Genomic DNA, 20,473 nt, shown 5'->3' on the forward strand with positions numbered 1-20,473 from the left:
AATCTATGGTATGTTAAGGGATTTATGATCCTTAGTGTTTGGGGTTAGATCCATTGAAGTAAGGATGGTTTAGAATTGAAGAAAAAAGGGAGAAAAGTTGAGTTTTTGGGCAAGGGGGTTGGCGCGTCGCGCCTGCCAGCGCCCCCCAAAAGAGGCTCTGAGGTTTTCCCCTTGGGGCGCCGTGCCTCTCAGAGTGCCAGCAGGTGACCTCTGACTTTCGAGGGCTAGCGCTCCGCGTCTTGCAGAGCGCCAAGGACACCAAGTTTCCCCCATTCTTCTATGTTTTCTCATGCATGTTCTTAGGTGTTATACATATGTTCCCTAGTTGTTTCCAACACCCCAAAGTACTTCTAAACATCCCGAACTCATCCAAATATGTGTGATCATATACCTTGAATCCGTAGTTCAATTCAAGGCAAGTTAGTATCAAGTTAAAGAGAAGTTAGAGTCAAGTCAAGCCATGTTAAGAAGTAAGCTCAAGCAAGTCCTCCAAGTTTTTCAAGAGTCTTCATTGAACGTTTTAACTTCATTTTTAGACTCAAGTTTCAAGTCAAGTAAAGAGCTTAGAGTTTCAATCTAAGTAAAGAGTCTCAAGACTCAAGTTAAGTCAAGAGTGTAAGTTGAGTTCATTTCTCAAAAGCTATTAGGGAACTATGTATTCCCAAAGAAGTTTCTAAATGTTTTTACATTTGAGTAAGAAAGGAACTATGATTCCAAAAGAGCCTCAGGGCTAGCTTTCAAGAAAAAGGAACATCGTTTTCAAGTGAGCCTTTGGGCTAAGTTTTGAGTAATTATCTCATTTAAAGAAAGATGTGTTTAAAACACTTATGAGTCAAAAACATTTTGGGAGTAGTATCGAGCACCGATTTGGGGACGCGAGTTCATATTAAACTCAACTCTCCATAAGAACCATGTAGCCAACATAGGAGTTAACGAGTCATACTTTTTAGATGAACCCGTAAAGTTAAGCTAGTGGATCCACTTAGTAAAGTTAGCTTCCTATATCAAGACCAGGTATAGGATGGTCCTCAGGCAACGTGAGGTAAAACGTTGTATCATTAGCTTCATATATCACGGCAATGTATAAGATGGTCCTCGAGCAACGTGAGGTAAAACGTTGTATCACCACTCATATTCATAGTGGTGGTTTGTCGGTTAGAGAAGCTCCCACAGTAGAAAGAGCATGGTTCCTCGAGGGTTCTGCTTAGTATGGATGGGGGCATGAGACTTCATTCATACATTGCACAAGTAGACCTTGAGAGGAAACATGGTATTTTCATGATATTATAATATGATTTTTACGTCATGTTTTAAGAGTTTTACAAGCTTTATATATTGCATGTGTCTTATTACTTTATATATTGAGTTCAGTTATTCATGAGCGAACAGAGCCAAGGTAAGTGTTCTTTTGTACTCTTTTCAAGCTTAAATTGTGGTTTAGCTTTCCAGCTCGCATACTCGTACATTCAATGTACTGATGCCAATTGGCCTGCATCTTATGACGATGCAGACACAGGTACCCCGGATCAGCATCCTGCACGTCGTTGATCCAGCTGAGCACTCCAGAGACAGTGGTGAGCCTCCTTGCTTTCCGGAGGACTCGGTTATTTCGTGTTTCTAGTTTCTATTTTGTTAGGATGTTACGGGGTCTGTCCCAACATCCATCTCAGTATGTAGAGGCTTCATAGACAGTCAGTCAGTTAGTATTGAGTCTCTCATCTATGTATATATGTAAATATTCTATTTTGAGACTCGAGCTGCCTTTTTGGCATGTTATGCATCAGTTGGTTGTTTTACAACCTTTCATTGCATTGAGTTATTCTGTTAAGTCAGGTTTCCGCTGAGTTAAGAAAGCCAGGTCAAGGGTTTGCTTGGGGCCAACAATGGTCTCCGAGTGCCGGTCCCGCCCAGGGTGTAGGCTCGGGGCGTGACAATTTAACTCTGTGCCTATGCAATTGATATGTGTAAATTGATTGTTTAACATTCGTGCATATGCAATACCTCGCAAACTACACATAAAAGGTAATTTGTATTAGGTAAAGGTTTTAAAACTTAAGACCTCCAACATGAAAGTTTCAAACTTAAACCATTGAGTCACCCGAAGGATATAAATACCCAGTTAAGTGTGAAACAAATGACAATTTATTGAGGTGTTAACATTATGAAATTGAGTAATGTATTATACTCCCTTTGTCCACTTTTTTTTGTTTTGATTTATTTTTAATATAAAGCAAAATCAGCTTATTAAAATCAAATAGGACTGGGATGTTCGATACTTGATTTCGATAATTTGATAATTAAGATAATTTAATAATTACATATTAAATAAAAATATATATGTTCATCTTTTATCTAATGTTTAATAACAAAAATCACATAAAAATATTCGATCTTCACTTTTATGACATTTGAAATCACTCGTTAATGCTAGCAATACATATGATAAACAATTTATTAGAAGTGAACATTGATAAAGTGCTCCCGAACAAACGAAACTCTATATTTAAGGAGACTTGAACCTGAAACCTCTTGATTAAAGTTGAAGAAGTACTTGTCATTCCAACAAAATTCTTACTAATCAATCCAATACATTAATCAAAAGTTAATTCCTAAATTATGTTCAGTTTAATTAATTTAATTTTCGGTGATTTATGTTTACCATTCTTCTACCTATTTAAAGAAAAGAGGTGTTGTACGGAGAAAGGAACAAAATAAAAAGAAGAAAAGGAAAGCTGGGGCCTGTGAGTGAGAGAATAGTCGACGGTACCATTTTCAGCCAAGTGCCAACGCCTTCTGTCACCTGCAAATCTCAGCTATTTTTCTTCATCAGTCTACTCTACCAGTAACTCCTCAGGTTTGTTCAAAATTGATTTCTTCAAATTGAAGCTTCATCCGCTACCTAACTCCTATCCGAATCAGATTCTCTTTCTGTAAAACCCCCCTTTTTTTTCTGCTCAAATTACTGACTATTTTTCTCCAAAATTTCATTTTCGCTTCAAATTTTATTCATCGCTGCGTTTTACAAATAGTGAGTGTTTTTTCTTTTAATAAAAGTAAATTTGAATGATGGGTTGTGATGGGGTTTTGATCATGCATCCATTGGTACAGATGGGGATGTCCTGTGTTGACATTTTGTCATGCATGTGTGTTTTTCAGTTAGAAATTATTAGCGACATTGTGTTGATATTTTGTCTTTTTTGTCGAATTAAAGTGAAAATGGACTTAGCAACTGAAGGATGGCGGAACAATTTTGCTAACTCAATGGCGAAAAGGTCTCAGCCGTACAGCCCCAGAGGTAGATTCCCCTATTTTCCCCCTCCGGATACCCATACTATCAATTATACACAAATGTGTAAGAGGGTCTTTCTATGTACTCACTGTGTGGCATTAAACAAGACCTAGTTTGTCTCGCACCTTTGTTAAAAGTTAAAATCAATCAGTCAATCAATCATGTATCAGCCCCATATTAGTTGGGTCGACCATATGAATGGTCCCTATTTAGGTCTATATTCAATTGATTATTCATTTTAATTTAGCCATTTTTACACTGGTCATCAACTCACCACAACCCTCTCATTTAGCTGGACCAAGGCAAGATCTATGGGTATCTTACATAGATAGAGACTCCATTACAACAACATCAACATCATCATACCCAGTGAAGATAGAGACTGCATTAAGAGTAAATAATTTGACTTAATTTTTACGTTGAGTTTAGTGGAGAAATCAAGTAATACTCCTTCCATCCCATTTTATAACTTAATTTTGACATGACATGATTAGTAGGAAAGAACTAGAAAAGTAAAATTGTTCGAATTGGAGTATTTGTTATGGGTTTGTGCTATGTTGCTCAAACTCTGCAAAAATGCTAACACACTTGTCTTGGATCCTCCAAAAATGCACTACTTCTGAAGGGAGTGACACATTTTTGGAGGATACAATGCACACCCAGTGACATTTTTAAAGAGTACAAGCAACATAGATTTTGTGCACCAAATACTGACTTGTCTTTTGGGAGCATAATGGAGGTTAAGTTATATTCTTCATTTGTTCAGATTGAATATTTTAAATTTGACTTTGCCTAGAGATTGAGTGAGGAGTTTGAACATTTGAATCATTTGTATTTGTTGAGCAAATGAGAGAAGTAGTTGTATGGAGAAGATAAAGTGGATATCCTGCGATGTTTTAAGTTCTCTTTACAAAGTGGATATTTATTTTTGCATGAGCTATAAGTGGTGGATCTTTAAATCGAAATGAAAGAGTAAGAAATGTTACTGTGCATTCCACTTAACTTTTATTAGTTACAAAACACATTGAAATCATCCTTTTAAAGAGGTGGACTTCATATTGGCACGATGCTAAAAGGAATATAGTACAATGCAAAGAGTAGAATAGTTAGTCCCATTTGCGTGAAAAAATTGTAGCGAGTAATGCATTTGAATTCTGTTTATTCATGCATATCAACAACAACAACAAAGTCCGTGTAATCCCACAAGTGGGGTCTGGGGAGGGTAGGATGTACGCAATCCCTACCCTCACCTTGTCATATATTCCATTGTCATCCTGTCTTCTACTCTCATGCCTTGTGATTAAACTTTTATACGTGGAACAGATTTGTTTTCCAAGGGGATAAAAAAGATGAAATTTGATGAAAGTAAAAACCAGAGTAGCCCTACTGCTGCTGCCACTAGTTGGCGGGAAGAATGCGAACATGGAAAAGAAAAGGGGTCTTCAAGAGTTGCCAACCGCTCCGAAACTTTTGCAGTTCCTGACTTGCTCAAAGTGTTAGATTCCGGCAAATTTGGAAGTGTCACCAGAGATATTGAGGACCTTATTGTGCGGCGAATGAAGTTAGTGAACTCTTGTTATGCAAGTGACCATTCACTTCCCAACAAAGTCTTGGAATGGGAAAGGAACTGTGAATGGGCTTTCAAGGGAAATCAGCCTTCCCCCGCTGTGATTGACTTGGAGGATGGACAGGAAACTAACAACATTGCTTCGGGGCCAATGATTTCTGCATGTTTACCTTCAGCTGAGCTTCTGGTTATTATTGATTCAGATGACGAAGACACTCAGAAGGAAACTATTTCTCTATCCCAGGGAATACACTCTCAGATAAACCCCATTTCTCCATTCCAGGGGATGCCCTTGAAGAATGCTGCTATTGATTTCCAAATTAAGGATTTTATGGTAAGTCATTCGAGAATGTTAAATCTTACCTGATTGAGTTAATCTCACGATTTAATATAAATATGTGGCATCTCTAGGCTAAAAAAGGAATAGGAAGTTTGAAAATACCTATATGTGTGCATAAATATTATAGTGTTTAGACTATCTAGTGGATGATTGAGAAAGAGACTCTCTCTAATGTATTGATTGACAAATCGATCATGTTACGTCCTGCATTTGATCCAATAAGAACTCAAAATATGTCTGGAAAATCTGTGAGGTGTGTTTAATATAGGATTGTTGGGAACTTTGTTAGACACTCTTGACCGTCTGAGAGAGCATATTTAAGTTAAGCTGTCTTGAATTGTGTGTTGATGTTTCCTATCCCAATAAATTCAGTTGCTAATTACATTTGGTATTGAGTTTTAGTCCTACATTATGGAGGTCAACTGAGGGTAAAGTTGCAGAGCTGTGAAAGGTCATTTGCTAATTACTGCTATACTAGTCTGATGAACACCAGATCATTATGATTTCTTGGTGATGAATACTGAGTTTTTCCCTGTTCTCTGTGATCTTGAGCTCAGGAAATTATTTCTTAAGAACTATCACTCTTGGCCTGTACACCTAGTAGCAGACTTGTTTTTTAATGAAAGGTAAAATATTATCTATAAACAGTACCAAGGAGTTACCGGAGTTTTACAAAAGATGTTGGTGCAAATGGCGTGCTCCTTCTAAGCCTTCATGGGGTCCATAAGTTCGAGGATATCACATATATCAGTTCATCTTTCCTTATACTCTAGCAATATAAATTCTGGATATATTTTTATGTAACATGAGAAATGCAATCACAATCATAAAACTTCAAACATCCTCCTATTCCATTCTACCCATATAGCCCACAATACACACAACAGAATATTATTCTATACTCGTCTAAATTTCTTTTTAGTTTCTCAGTCTTCTGTCCATTTCAGCTATAAAGCAGTTGCTCCACATTCCTAGGCATCACCCACTGCATTCCATAAAGATTAAAGAACATATTCCATACATGCCAGGTCAAATTGCAGTGAATGAAGGTGTGACTAACTGATTCAACGGCCTGTTCACACATAGCACATCCGTTACATACGTTAAGCCGTCTTCTTTGTAGATGATCTTGTGTTATACAAGAGTCTAAGCTGCAACCCACTCTAAACAAGTCACTTAAGGTGGAGCTAGCGTTTTCCAAATTAGATTCCAAGGCCAATTTCTGCGTCTAGGCTCATCTTGTTTCAATAACATCTAGTAAAAAGATCGGGCTGAAAATTTTCCTTTATTTCTCCTAAATATATGATGACTTCTCCGCACAATTTTAGGGGGTGATTTATGTATTTTTTCTATTCCCACAACACAAGTGATCCTTAGTGCTCTTCTCCCCCCTGCACCCAATGCCTCCATTATTCCTAAGATAGCAAAGAGTGGGTGGAAGTTGAACTTGAAAGGGTTATCACCACAAAGCAATTGATTGTTAACTCTTCCCCTTTCGCTTCTTCGCTCCTAGAGCTGCAGAATACGCGGAAAATCTTCTTTAACTTGAGATCCTTCTCCCTTTTAGAAGGAGTCTAGGACACTTTAACATGTTCAGTCAATACTGCTCTTTTCTCCTCCAAACCCACTTCTCCTTCCTCTCAATAGTGATATTACAGATTAATTGAGGGCCAATCAAAAAAGAATGCAACACCATCTTGCTTTATATATTGTTGTTTATGATTGATCTGAGGTCCTTGTGTCATTTTTATCCAGTCATATTTCTTATGCTTTGCAAAACTTTCTGAATAATGCAGGGCAGGGATTATGGTGAAAGACAGATTTCGGTAGAAGCTGTAAGCCTTGCTGGCGAAGCTGAATTAGAGAAAGATAAAGGTGTTTATGTCGGTGTAGAAGATGATGACGAGATTGATGACGGTGCCGAACAGCCTGATGAAGGTTTGACAGACATATGGAATGAGATGTCATTTGCTCTTGAATTCTCAAAGGTACATTTACTTGATATCGTATCCCGCTCCACAATCAGAACTTTGATAATTTTGACCAATATAGCCATGAAAAATTCTCTTCGTTGCTAGATTCTTGCCACTATATATGTGAGATTAAAGTGTGTTCTGGATAATTTCTAGCAATTTAGGACAGACTTGATAATTCTTTGTGCAGATAATTCTAGTTTATCAGCTTCTTTTGGGTGTTTCCATTGTTTATTATGTACCATTATTTTCCCTGCTAAGATTTTAAGCCTGAGCATGCAATTTTTATAGGCATATCACTTCATCAGAAAAGGCTATCAACATTCCAGTTGCTCCAACTTTCAAATGCATCCTTGATGTTTAGCACTGTAATCTGTATGCACTTCTGAAATCATATTAGAATATATTGCTTGCAGTGCCTTTCTGGTAGCATCTTTAAGAAACATTTGCTGTATCAGCATTTATCTATTTACCAAATCACCCTACAGTTGATTTTTTAAACCACACGTGGAGTTGTTTGTACATTTGATCACATCAAAACACACTTGCTGTTGCAATTTAAAGAGAGTATTTCTTCTAATGTTTAGAGTCAACCGTTTACCTTTCTGTTTATCTAAATTGATTCTTTCCTGCCAATCAGATATTTATATTAATATTAATATTTGAACTCTGTTGCATGTAAAATAGGATGTTGCTGCTGAACCTTCACCAGATGAGCATACAGTTGAAGAGGAGGACGAGTGTGATCATTCCTTCATCTTGAAAGATGATATTGGTTACGTGTGTCGTATATGTGGAGTCATTAAGAGAAGTATTGAAACCATCATAGAATTTCAGTATTTGAAGGTCTGGCTGTCAATCCTAGATCATCTTTTGCTTTGGATCTTGTTCTTTACGCCTTTTAGAAGCATGGAAAAAAATTAGTGCATTGATCATGATTATTCTGTGTTAACTGTTTGGTTGCTAAATCATCTGAACTGCTTTTGACTGATATTATGTTGTGTAACATCTGTCATTTGGTGTCACCTAGTTTGTTGTCGTCTTCGATTGTCCAAGGAGTGCACATTTTTTGGTATTTCATTCACTAGAAAATTGAACTTTTTATATTTTTAGAAAACTACAACATCAGAAGGAAATGAATGATGATTTTGTTACTAAAGTAGAAATTGTATGGCTTCTTTCACAAGTGATATGGGTGTTGAACAAGAATTTTCTGGGAGGTGGTTAAGTTATCAAAAGCTTTGATTAGCTCATTGTTGTGACCCTGCCTTAACAACTCTTGAGGTAACATTTTGGGCAGGTTTAATACAAATCATTGACTTAATTAGATGTCTTTTAGTCCAAGTATCTGGAATTTTTTTCAAGGGCATAATTTTGATTTTTTTAACAGGCTGCCAGGAGTACAAGAACATATCACTACGAAGGTCGGTCGGTAAAGGATATAGGGCCTACTGATCTCCTCCCTGATGGCATCATTCCATCTGATGACATTGATATGACTGAAATTTGTGTTCATCCAAGACATAGGAAACAAATGAAATCTCACCAAGTTGAGGGATTTAATTTTCTTGTTAGCAACTTGTTGAGAGATAAAGGAGGCTGTATCATGGCTCACGCCCCTGGATCTGGCAAGACTTTCATGATAATCAGCTTCCTACAAAGCTTCATGGCTAATAATGATAGAGCTAGGCCTTTGGTTGTGTTACCTAGAGGAATCTTAGGTACATGGAAGAAAGAATTCTTGAGGTGGCAGGTGGATGAAATTCCCCTCTATGACTTCTACTCAGTAAAAGCGGATAATAGATCTCAACAATTGGAAGTTCTGAAGCAATGGTCACAGGAAAGAAGTGTTCTGTTTCTAGGCTATAAGCAGTTCTCAACAATTGTGTGTGACAATGTTGGTAGTGCGACTGCAGCTGCTTGTCAGGAGATTCTGCTGAAGTGCCCGTCAATTCTCATTCTTGATGAAGGGCACACTCCGCGCAACCAAGACACTGATGTTTTGACTTCACTTGAGAAGGTCCAGACACGCCTGAAGGTGGTGCTTTCTGGCACATTATACCAAAATCATGTTAAAGAGGTCTTTAACATTCTGAACCTTGTGCGTCCAAAATTTCTCAAGCTGGAAACATCCAGAAGCATTAAAAGGACAATCCTAAGCAAAGTGGCAAGCTCAAATAGAAGGAACCTCCTGAAGAAAAGTAATGACAATGATTTTTATGAGCTGGTGGAGCATACACTGTTAAAGGATGACAATTTCTCAAGGAAGAGTGCTGTTATACTAGGTCTGCGGAAAATGACCGAAAAAGTGCTTCATTATTACAAGGGAGATTTCCTCGAAGAACTTCCAGGATTGGTGGATTACACTGTCCTTCTAAAGCTCCATCCTAAGCAGAAAAGTGAAGTTGCAGAGCTGAAAAAACTGGGAAGGAAGTTCAAAATCAGCTCTGAAGGAAGTGCACTGTATGTGCACCCACAATTGAAGAGCCTTTCAAGAAACTGTTCTGTTAAAGATAGAGTTGATGAAGAGAAGATTGATACTCTATTAGAGAATTTGGAATTGAGGGAAGGAGTGAAGGCCAAATTCTACCTGAATCTGCTGCAGCTGTGTGAAACAAAAGGTGAAAAAATGCTAGTGTTTAGCCAATACCTCCTGCCTTTGAAATTCTTGGAGAGGTTGACTGTTAAGACTAAGGGTTACAGTTTGGGGAAGGAATTATTTATGATCACTGGTGATACAGACGGGGACGTCAGGGAGTCCTCAATGGAGCGATTTAACACTTCACCGGATGCTCGTGTTTTCTTTGGTTCAATTAAGGCATGTGGTGAAGGAATATCACTTGTTGGTGCATCGCGAATTATCATTTTGGATGTGCATCTCAACCCATCAGTAACCCGTCAAGCAATAGGACGTGCATTCCGACCAGGGCAGGAGAGGAAAGTATACACTTACAGATTGGTGGCCTCAGAGTCACCTGAGGAGGAAGATCATGCAACTTGTTTTAAAAAGGAGTCTATTGCAAAGTTATGGTTCGAGTGGAGTGAGGATTATGCTCAGCCCGATTTTGAGATGGAGACTGTCGATATCAACAACTGTGAAGATTTGTTCTTGGAATCATCACGTCTTAATGAAGATTTGGTGGCTCTGTACAAAAGGTCAGTGAGAGCTACTTCCTCCTAATGAAAACTTACTATGTTATTTTGACGTTTATTTCTGATTTCTTTCTTCACTTTCAGGTAGATAGTGATTGAAAAGTATCAAACAGCTCCTCAAGTGCAGATGTGGTCGTCTAACAAATGGTGGATCCATTATGCCATTGAAAGCTTTAGAGATCTGACAGGAAATGTTGTGTTATTAGTTGCAGACTGCATGCTAACTATCTGACAATTAGTTTTGTTCAAATTATGTCGAAGTTCAAACTGATTGTAAATATTTTTCCATTTCTAAAACTTCTTGTTTTGTTTAAATCTCTTCATTGCGCCTTCTCTTTAGCATTATTCTCTAAAAGATGCTAGAGATAGAAATCTGAAATGAAATTAGTAGACCTTTCACCAAGGTTCCTTTGCTATTGCTCCCCACTCTCGTTGTTATTATTTTGCGCCTCGAAAGGACTGGTTTGAATCATGTGGTTTATTAAGCTTGATCAACAGAGAGAGATCTATCACCATGAAATCTTATCCTAACCCTCTTGGTAAACAGTGGAAACACAAGATTTGGTATGGACCTGTCTCTCAAACTTCTGCTTGGGGATAAAAAAAGAAGAAGAGACTGTGTGGAACTAGGTTGAGGGTAAGATATAAGAAAATGTAGTATATAACAAATTCCCAACTAAACTACAACAGTTACGCGTCAATAATTGGGATTGACTATATAATAAACTCCACCTATCAAAAATTATAACATCTTTCACACCTTTTACAGACTTTACAGATTTTAACAACTAATACCCAACCAATAATTTGATATATTACAACAGTGATCAATGAGACTGTTACTGTAAGCTTCAAACTAAGCATCCAATGTACTAAAAACTTGCAGTTTAATTCTACAACACATATATAAAATCATGTAGCAGATGGTAGGAGCCAAAATGGTTGCTGCCTATTCCCAGAATCTAAGCAGTTGAATTCTGCTGTTTCAGGGACCATAGTAGTAGGTGCTGTACTATACATGTCATCTGCCCTTAATGGTACATAACTAACGTGAGACTCGACGGACATAGGTAGGTTGCTTCCTTCACCTTGCTGCAGCCCCAATGTAAGTGAAACTCCATTGGGTAGTACATTTCCACTTCCAAAACTACCAAATTCTGAGAATCTATCGTTGCTTTGAACAAATGCGTCCTGAAAAAGGGTGCAATTATCCATAGCAGGCAGGGGTTCGCCTGTTTGATTTTCCATTCCAGATTGACTTTGAGTTTCTGCATTACTTGCTCCCTCCATTTCTACATCAGCTTCATGGTTAGATTTTGACTCCAGGATTTGGCCACTATTGTACTGCTCAAATTCTGAAGCTGCATTCTGGTGCAATTCTCCTCTTGCTTCAACTTTTGAGTCTTTTGTTGCAAGTCTGGGGGTAACATCCGATGAAGAATTTGAGTCTATTTTAGCATCACCAGCCTCTTCTTTGTACATTTCCTCAACCATGGGTTTCCAAAGACGCACCCGTGCATTTATGAACCAATTTGATACCTGAAACATGACACCCATTCATCAATGAAATATTGAGCCACGACCAAATGTCCATTAACACAAATGGACCAAATGCATATGATTTTTGTGATTGGCAAATGCCTGCTATTTTTGAACCAAATGAACTTTTCTTTAAGAAACTATTGACTTTGTTCAGTGCACAAAAGTCAAATTTAAGAACTTTGTGTTACTGTACTGATGCAGGAAGGAGCCCTCTGCCACATGATTCAGTTGACTTAAAATTTTAGAACTCATCTTCAGTAAATTTCCCGTCTGTTAAAACCAATCATTCTTAAGAAACGAATGAACATCTAAATATTTTATACAAACTCAGCATTTTACGGTGCTCATGGTAAGAAAAGTGAAGTTTCAACATGTGTATACACTCTTTGCATGAACAAAAAATTTGGCACCAGTTTCCAGACCATCCTTTAAGTTAATCCGATGTATGGAATAATCCATGTGCCTGAGTTCTGTAGGTTCAAAATAGGATAAATGTACTCACTAAAGTAAGACTAATGGAAAATGTTCCAGATACAAAAATACACATGCTGAAGAAAATATGTCAGAAAGACCTTAATACCTGACTTCTCGTTAAGCCAGTTTGCCTTGCTAGCATAATTTTGTCAGAATCTTTCGGGTAGCTGGAAAAGAGAAACAATTACAAATTAGATGACCAAAGTTCTTTTAAGGGGATAAATTGGATGACTGAAGTCTCCTAACAATACAAATTCAAGAAAAAGCTTAATAGCGTGTGCTAGATGCTGTCTAAATTATCAACTTACGGATGAAGAAAGTGCTCAAAGAGCCAAGCACGCAAAACTGAAACAGAGCTTTCAGGCAATCCCCTCTGAGGCCTCCAGGCATGTTGTTGCATCATACCAAGCTGCTGCAGGGCTCTCTGCTGTCTAATATGCTGATCCACAAAACGCAGGCGTGATATTCCAATCGCTTTGCTGTTTTCTGAAGCATCTTGCTCTCCAAGACTTCTTCGTGATGCTCGAATCTGATCGCAGATTGCATCACGCAAGCAACGGAAGTGTCGGGAAATTGTCTGGAGTGCAAGAGCTGTGTATGGTTTAGCTGCTCCTTCTCCAGCTACCACATCAAATGATGAAACCACTATTTGCATCTGATGATAGTATTGTCTGTACCTTCTATCAATCTGAGACAATACACCATAGTTCAACTTCCACTTTATGCAAATTACAGATGGCAACAACAATAACATACCAGTGTAATCCCACAAGTGGGGTCTGGGGAGAGTAGGATGTACACAGACCTTATCCCTACCTTTGTGGGGTAGAGAGGTTTGTTTCTGATGGACCCTTGGCTCAAAATATAAATGCAATATCATGATAAAAAGAAAAAATTGACAGCAAAATAGCAAGATCAACCGAACAAATGAAACAACAGGTAATAGCGAAAATTAGGAGAAAAACATACTACGCCTATACTACCTAATACTACAACGCTTGGCTACCTATACCCTTCTATCCTTACCCGACCTCTACATTTTCCTATCTAAGGTCATGTCTTCAATATGCAAATCTCAGAACTCTCTTTTATTCTTGATGTTTGCCCCTAAATTACAAATCTAGACACGTACTAGAGCAATTGAAGGAAGAATATACATTCAGGAATAATACCTGCTACAAAGGTATAAACTGCAGCCTAATTGTGAACTCTCAGTACCATCAGTGCATTCATAAACTTAATTACTAGAAACTCTGACAGAAGTGGACAAGTAAAAAGAAGGATGCCAATATACTAGAAATTCCCTTCATTAACTGAACACAAATAACCTCTCTACCTCCCAAGGTAGAGGCAAGGTCTGCGCGTACACACTACCCTTACCAGACCCCGCTTGTGGGATTACACTGTATGTTATTGTAACTTAACATAAATAACCATTATCCTACACTAGGAATTGACTATTTTCCCAAGATAGATACAACACCATGGTATCACCCATGTTTCCATCATGTGCTCAAGAAACTGAACATTTTGCAGGCCTTTCCACAAATTTATGCCACTGAGATTAGCTACCAAACTACACTTTTAGTGTCATTCTAGCAGCAGGAAGAAAAGAAAGGGAGGGGGGAAAGGAAAATAAATAACTGTAGCTGTTTTTGAATTAACAATTCCTTGGTGCAGATTTCTTCAACCATCATTGCCAACATCTCCAGGTAAATCTGAGGACCCAAGAGTACATCTTATATTATACTGCAGTTAGTCATGCCTTATAATCATTAACTTTGCCATTTTAGAGAAGCCACCCATTGGAAATATAGTAATGATACTGTTATAAGTTATAACAGTTAACACTCTATTAGTATCCCTATGAAGAAAACTAAGTTATTGTATTATCAAATTCATGAAAATATATGTAAGAACAGCTTTCTAAATGCTGTATGGAAGTCGAAGTTACTCGTTGAAGTTCCATCAGATAATATGCTTTATTCATGGTAATTTCCTGTGTCAGATAATAGTATATCTATTTCATCACAGTTAAAGGTCCTCTCAGACAAGTTAGTCAACGGAAAGATGAAAGTGGACCGTCGAAGAAGTTCTTAACCTACTGCAGCCACTACTTTGACTCCTTTTACGCAATTATCAATTGAAATAAGAAAATAAAATTTGTGATGAAGAGGATTAGAACCTCGAAAACCACCAAAATTGATACACAAAAAAATATTTTCCATGGGTCATACCTCATCCAGCATTGACAGAAGTTTGGTCAGTTTGTTCTGCACTTCTTGCTTCTCGGTAGGTGAAAGTTCACTTTGGTTGTTTTTGGACTCATGAGAATTTGAACCCCCATTTGCAGGAGTATCTGATGATATATTTTTTGAGTCCACATCAGACTCTCTGGAATCCTTTGTCAACTCTTTCTTAGAATTTTGCTCCTTGATGGCCTTTCTGACACTAACAACCTCATCAAGCAAATATTGAGCTGCTTTCAAATACTTCGAGCTGGGAATGGTCCTTGCAATACTCGACGTACCATATGGAGAATTATACCCTTTCATAGCATCCAAGTCCCTTCCAGGATTATCCGGAGGAAAATAATCTGCATTTCTTTGTTCTTTTGGTTGGGAATTATCACCATCTCCAAAGGACATGTTAAAACCGCCACCTTGGTTAGGATTCTGAGATTGGACATGTGAAATTCCAATTCCAGATGGTATATTGGAGCCAAGACTGAGGGATAATCCTTGACCCTGCACATTTTGTGCAACTTGAAAGACATTATCAGCTAGCATCTCATTTCTGCTATCTCTCCATGAAGAAAAATCCTGAATCCCCATCTGCGATCCTCCAAGATTTGACAATATTTCTTGTTGGGATGTGTTGGAAGACGTGGCTCCTATAGATGGGATATCGATGCAGCTGTGTTGTTGTTGGGAAGTACCCGTCAACATATCTGAATATGCCCCAGAAGAAGAATAGTTCATGAATACCATCATGTTTTCTGGAGCATTTGAAGCTTCTGAATAAGACTCAGGCAAAGATTGCCTAAAATATTGAAATGTCTGATCAGCATCTCTTTGATTGTTTGGACTAGGAAAATAAGTCGCCATCTGTGGTACTTTTCTCAATAACCTTTTTACTTGGAGATGATTAACTATCGAGTTTCAAATACAAGGTTGACTATCAAATTACAAACTCCTGCAAACAGAAAGGTAAAGATTTCATTGACATGAAAATGACGAGCACTATGTCACTAAACTATGTAGAAACATGAAATTAATTAGTTAACACATTGGTAGGGATAAGCTCTGCGTATATTCTACCCTCCCCAGACTCTACTTGTAATTATATTTTGGGTATCTTGTTGTTGTTTGCTGTATTGGTTGAACTCTTATCCATGTTTTACACGATTTGCCAATTTCAAACTCTAGGAAGATGATCCGAAAACATGATCAAAGACAACGACGAATGTCAAACATCAAAATCTGTTGCAACTGCTGCACATGTTTATTTATATATGCTTCACTTTTACATGCTCTTCAGTAAAATTAAAGCGATTTCCAATCAAAATTCAAACCCAACTAACAACAACATAATAACGCAAATGGAGTCTGGGAAGGGTAGGATATACGATGACCTTACCCCTACCTATAGAGAAATTAAAAATCAACTCAAACATTAATAATAACCAATAACATATTGAAACACCCATCTTTCCCAATTCTTATACCTTCCAAAACTCCAAGCCTAAGCAGACAACAAAACAAATTATCCATACCAAAAAGTTGAGAATCCATTAAACAAAAATAAACCCTGTAACAACATAATCTTTTCTGAAATCTGAACCCATTCAATAATAAAATTCAGCAGCAACCATTTCCCAATAATAGTCACTTTTTTTATAAAAAAAATATAATTGGGGGGGAGAGGATTACAAGATAGTGAATCTAACTAATACCAATAAAATTGAAAATTCAGATATCAAAGAGCTAGTAAAATTTCCAAATAACAACAGTAACATGAAAGCAACAAATTGGGAATTACTAAATTACTACTACTATTATGTAGTACTATTTCTTTTCTTCTTTACTTGCCACTGACAAGAATCCATTTGTTTTGTGAACAAAGTCAAAATAGAGAAAATATTTAAGTATAAATACTAATCTTTTACCTGAAAACCTGCAATATTTATGTCTTCTCTGGGGAACAGAAAAGCTTCAATTGACCAAATTGAAAACAAAAAATCTGATCCCTATACTCAAATTATCATATTTTTTTCTAATTCTCAGGCATAAAACAAATCAAAATGACCAAAAAATAAGAAACTTCAAAGACCCCAAAAATAAATGAAAAGAAAAATTAAATCTTTAATACAAAGTAGTAGTACAAGAAATCATCACTCCTGTAGTACTCTTGTAACTTATCATATATTCTCTATCCATCATTTTATCTATATTTTCACACGTGAGAATTTCACAGAACCATACAAAATATCACACGTGTACACATCTCTCTCTAAATTCACTTTTCTTTCTCTCTCTATATCTACATGAAAGCTCCAAATAATGTTCTTTATCAAGAAAAAAAAAAAAAAAACCTTTCCTAGGAAAAATTATGAACTTTCACTTTCAGGGTGTGTTTGGTATGAAGGAAAATGTTTTCCATGGAAAATGTTTTCCAGGAAAACAAGTTGATTTTTGACTTATTTTCTCATGTTTGGTTGGTGAGTAGAAAATATTTTTCGGAAAAGATTTTTAGTGTTTGATTTATGAATGAAAAATATTTTTGAGAAATATCTTTTATTTTTACTAGAGTAGAAAATAATTTTTGAAATTGAAAATAGTTTTTAAAAACAGACTTAAATTTTTTTTGGGGGGTGGGTGAAGGGGGGGATGGTCGAGGGTAGGAGTGAAAAATTGAAATTTTGAAGTTGAAAATATTTTTGAAAAACAAACTTAAAATTTTTTTTTTTTGGGGGGGGGGAGGGGCTGGTAGGGAGTGGGTGGATGGGGGTCGAGGGTAGGGGTGAAAAACTGAAATTGAAAATATTTTTTAAAAACAAACTTGAATTTTATTTTTATTTTGGGGGTGGGGGGGGGCTGGTAGGGGGTGGGTGGGTGGGGGTCGAGAGTAGGGGTGAAAAAATGAAATTTTGAAATTGAAAATATTTTTTAAAAACAAACTTGAATTTTTTTATTTTTTTTTGGGAGGGGGTGGGGGGCTGGTAGGGGGTGGGTGGGTGGGGGTCGAGGGTAGGGGTGAAAAAATGAAATTTTGAAATTGAAAATATTTTTTAAAAACAAACTTGAAATTTTTTATTTTTTTTGGGGAGGGGGGTGGGGGGCTGGTAGGGGGTGGGTGGGTGGGTGGGGGTCGAGGGTAGGGGGTGAAAAAATAAAATTTTGAAATTGAAAATATTTTTTAAAAACAAACTTGAGTTTTTTTTTTTATGGGTGCGTGGGTGGGGGTTCTAGGGGTGAAAAAATAAAATTTTGAAATTAAAAATATTTTTTAAAAACAAACTTAAATTTTTTGTGGGAGGGGGTGGGGTCGAGGGTAGGGTGAAAAAATGAAAATTTGAATTTGTAAATATTTTTTTAAAACAAACTCAATTTTTTTTTGGGGGTGGGGGTGACCGGAGAAGGGGTGGGTGATTGCGGATCGGGATGAAAAAATAAAAATTTGAAATTGGAAATATTTTTTAAAAACAAAGTTAAATTTTTTTCTTTTTGAAGGGGGTTGGGGGTTGATAGGGGGTTGATGGGGGGGGGGGGGCGAGGGTAGTGGTGGGGGGTAAAAAATACAAAATTGAAATTAGAAATATCTTTTAAAAATAATTTTTAAATATATTTTTGGGAGGGGGTGGGGTAGGGGTGAGGATGGGGTAAAAAAATTGAATTTAAAAACAAGCTTTAAATTTTTTATTTTTTTTTTGGGGGGGGGGGGGTGGTTTGAGGAATAAATTGATTTTTTTAAAAAAATAATTGTAATTTGAAGTTGGAAGAGAGTTTTGGAAAATGTTTTCCTTAAGTTTAGAAGGGAAGTCATTTTCCTTAAATTTGAGGAAAATGAGTTGATTTGGAAAACATTTTCCAAAACATTTAGCCCAACCAAACATGAGAAAATTGGAAAACATTTTCCGGAAAATGTTTTCCTTCATACCAAACACACCCTCAATCTCTATCTTTTTTCCTTAATGGGGTTTTTATCCTTCAACTTTTTTGTTGTTGTTGTTGTTAACTTGTTAGTTTTAGTTTCTTCAATTATTATTATTATTTAATGTTTGGTTAAGGAGTGCAATCTCTAACTACCAGTTGGTATGTAGACCTAAAATTAAACCTGCCTTAGCTTCTTTTTCTTATCTTTTAGTATATTTTTATTTCTAAGTTTCTGTTATGTTCCTCTCATCTTAAGCATGTATAGAAGGTATGTTTTGTTGCAATATCCACTATACATAACTTCCCTAAGATGTTTACGAGAGATGTAGATAATAATCTTGAGATATAATTTAGGGTTTATATTTGATTTGGGATTGTTCAGCATATCGTTATTAAGTTGAGATATATCATAAGTGTAACTATAAGCTAATTACATCATATAATTAGTTTGGAATATAATAATTCTGAAACTAATTAATACTCATAATCAAACTTACAACAAAATAATCTCATATTTTAACTCAAAAATATCTGCACTATAAGATATTTCAATTCCCACCATCGTACCAAACGACCCCTTAATTTTAACCATGAGGGGCCAAAGTTTTTTAAGTTTAATACATATATAAACATGGATCAACAAGTTGAAATATTATTAAAGAGTTGATCGACACTCTTTATATATGAAAGAACTTTCATGTTCACGAGATTTGAACTTGAGATTTTTAATTAACGGTGGAGCAATTTCATTTATAAGAAGCCTTGTTACTAATCAGAGTATTAAATAAAAGTCCTATTTGTGAAATTTGTTTATTATTATTTGTGTACTAGTGAGGTCATATTAATTTTTTCTTGTACTATTTGTCAAACTTTTGAAATTCATGCCAAGTCAAAACGGGATTAAAGAAGATCCTTTTTCAATCAATGAGTCATTATTAGTACTACAGTAATTTTTCTGTCACTCTTTTTCTTCCATAATAATAAGACAATAAATCAAGAACTCCAAGGTGTGTAAAATTAGATAATATCACATTTAATTGAACTTTAAGATATTTATTACATATTTTTCTCGAATATTAAGTAGCAAAGGGCGGCTTCAACTAAAATTAGTTAACTGGATAATTAATTACGTGATCTAGAGACCCATTATAGCATCTTGCTGGTTGCTACTTTATCTAGCTCCATCATTTTGATTAAGATAATATTGTACTTTTGTTACTTTTTGTACATGGAAATATCATGTATTAATATGTGTTCGAGCTACTCTTAAAATTTGACAGTATATAATATGAGTTGTAACTCAAGTTTTTTATTTTTTTGGTTAGCCAAACACAACTCAATTAACATCTTCTATATACTAAGTACGTGTTAAGGATCTAATAATGATAAGTAATTTGGTAACATGTTAAATTGATGCTCCACTAATTTGCTATTATGATAATGTAAAAAAAAAAACTTTAGATTATCATTGGATATATAACTTAAATCCACTGATTAATTTCTCCTCTATCAGACTACCACAATATGACGTAGTAGAAAAAAACAAATGCATATTGTCAATTGAAGCACACCACCTATACATATCTATTGATATAAAGGGTTAAAACAAGCAATTAATTAAATGAATTTAGTAGAGTTAGTTGAGTGTTGATACCAAACACCATTATATAAATTCATGCACCTTAATTAAGATATGCCTAAAGGCCGGCATTTTAGCTTATTATAAATTCAAATAAAAACATTAAATAAAACCACTATGACTTTGTCTTGAATATTTCTGTTAAATTATTGATATGATTGTCGGTTTTTCAACTAAAACGGGATTATAAGTATGTAAAAAATTTAAAACATGGCCACCTTAACATGAATACTCATAACTTAACCAAATTGATTAAACACGTGGCGGCAATCAATTGGAAATAGTGTTTTTGATTACCTACTGGGGGGAGTTTGTCTCATTTAATTAGAAGTAATTAATAT

At 36.1% G+C, this 20,473-nt stretch overlaps 2 protein-coding genes across 2 annotated transcripts; one reads left to right on the forward strand and one right to left on the reverse strand.

Annotated features, from left to right (window-relative positions):
• The first annotated feature begins 2,735 nt into the window (after positions 1–2,735).
• Positions 2,736–10,637, forward strand: LOC125816629 (protein CHROMATIN REMODELING 35-like). Its single transcript, XM_049496246.1, has 7 exons — positions 2,736–2,854; positions 3,212–3,295; positions 4,613–5,190; positions 6,993–7,184; positions 7,857–8,015; positions 8,560–10,325; positions 10,407–10,637. Exons 2-7 carry the CDS (start codon positions 3,217–3,219, stop codon positions 10,408–10,410), a joined length of 2,778 nt encoding a protein of 925 aa, XP_049352203.1. The 5' UTR covers positions 2,736–2,854; positions 3,212–3,216; the 3' UTR covers positions 10,411–10,637.
• A 420-nt stretch (positions 10,638–11,057) lies between these two features.
• Positions 11,058–16,856, reverse strand: LOC125816639 (BEL1-like homeodomain protein 6). Its single transcript, XM_049496260.1, has 5 exons — positions 16,507–16,856; positions 14,576–15,533; positions 12,647–13,026; positions 12,445–12,505; positions 11,058–11,861 (listed from the first exon to the last, which is right to left on the reverse strand). Exons 2-5 carry the CDS (start codon positions 15,443–15,445, stop codon positions 11,235–11,237), a joined length of 1,938 nt encoding a protein of 645 aa, XP_049352217.1. The 5' UTR covers positions 15,446–15,533; positions 16,507–16,856; the 3' UTR covers positions 11,058–11,234.
• Between the last annotated feature and the right edge of the window lie 3,617 nt (positions 16,857–20,473).

This window comes from Solanum verrucosum, unplaced genomic scaffold, assembly GCF_900185275.1.
Source record: "Solanum verrucosum unplaced genomic scaffold, falcon-dt-bn FXZP01000261.1, whole genome shotgun sequence".
NCBI classification, from domain to species: domain Eukaryota; kingdom Viridiplantae; phylum Streptophyta; class Magnoliopsida; order Solanales; family Solanaceae; genus Solanum; species Solanum verrucosum.

Bases quoted from the DNA above. Each gene is read 5' to 3' on its own strand.
- LOC125816629 (XM_049496246.1), top strand. From the start codon at position 3,217: ATGGACTTAGCAACTGAAGGATGGCGGAACAATTTTGCTAACTCAATG. The intron at 3,296-4,612 runs GTAGATTCCCCT...TACGTGGAACAG, and splicing joins TCAGCCGTACAGCCCCAGAG to ATTTGTTTTCCAAGGGGATA. The intron at 5,191-6,992 runs GTAAGTCATTCG...TGAATAATGCAG, and splicing joins TCCAAATTAAGGATTTTATG to GGCAGGGATTATGGTGAAAG.
- LOC125816639 (XM_049496260.1), bottom strand. From the start codon at position 15,445: ATGGCGACTTATTTTCCTAGTCCAAACAATCAAAGAGATGCTGATCAG. The intron at 13,027-14,575 runs GTATGACCCATG...GTATTGTCTCAG, and splicing joins TTCTGTCAATGCTGGATGAG to ATTGATAGAAGGTACAGACA. The intron at 11,862-12,444 runs GTATTAAGGTCT...GTCATGTTTCAG, and splicing joins CTGGCTTAACGAGAAGTCAG to GTATCAAATTGGTTCATAAA.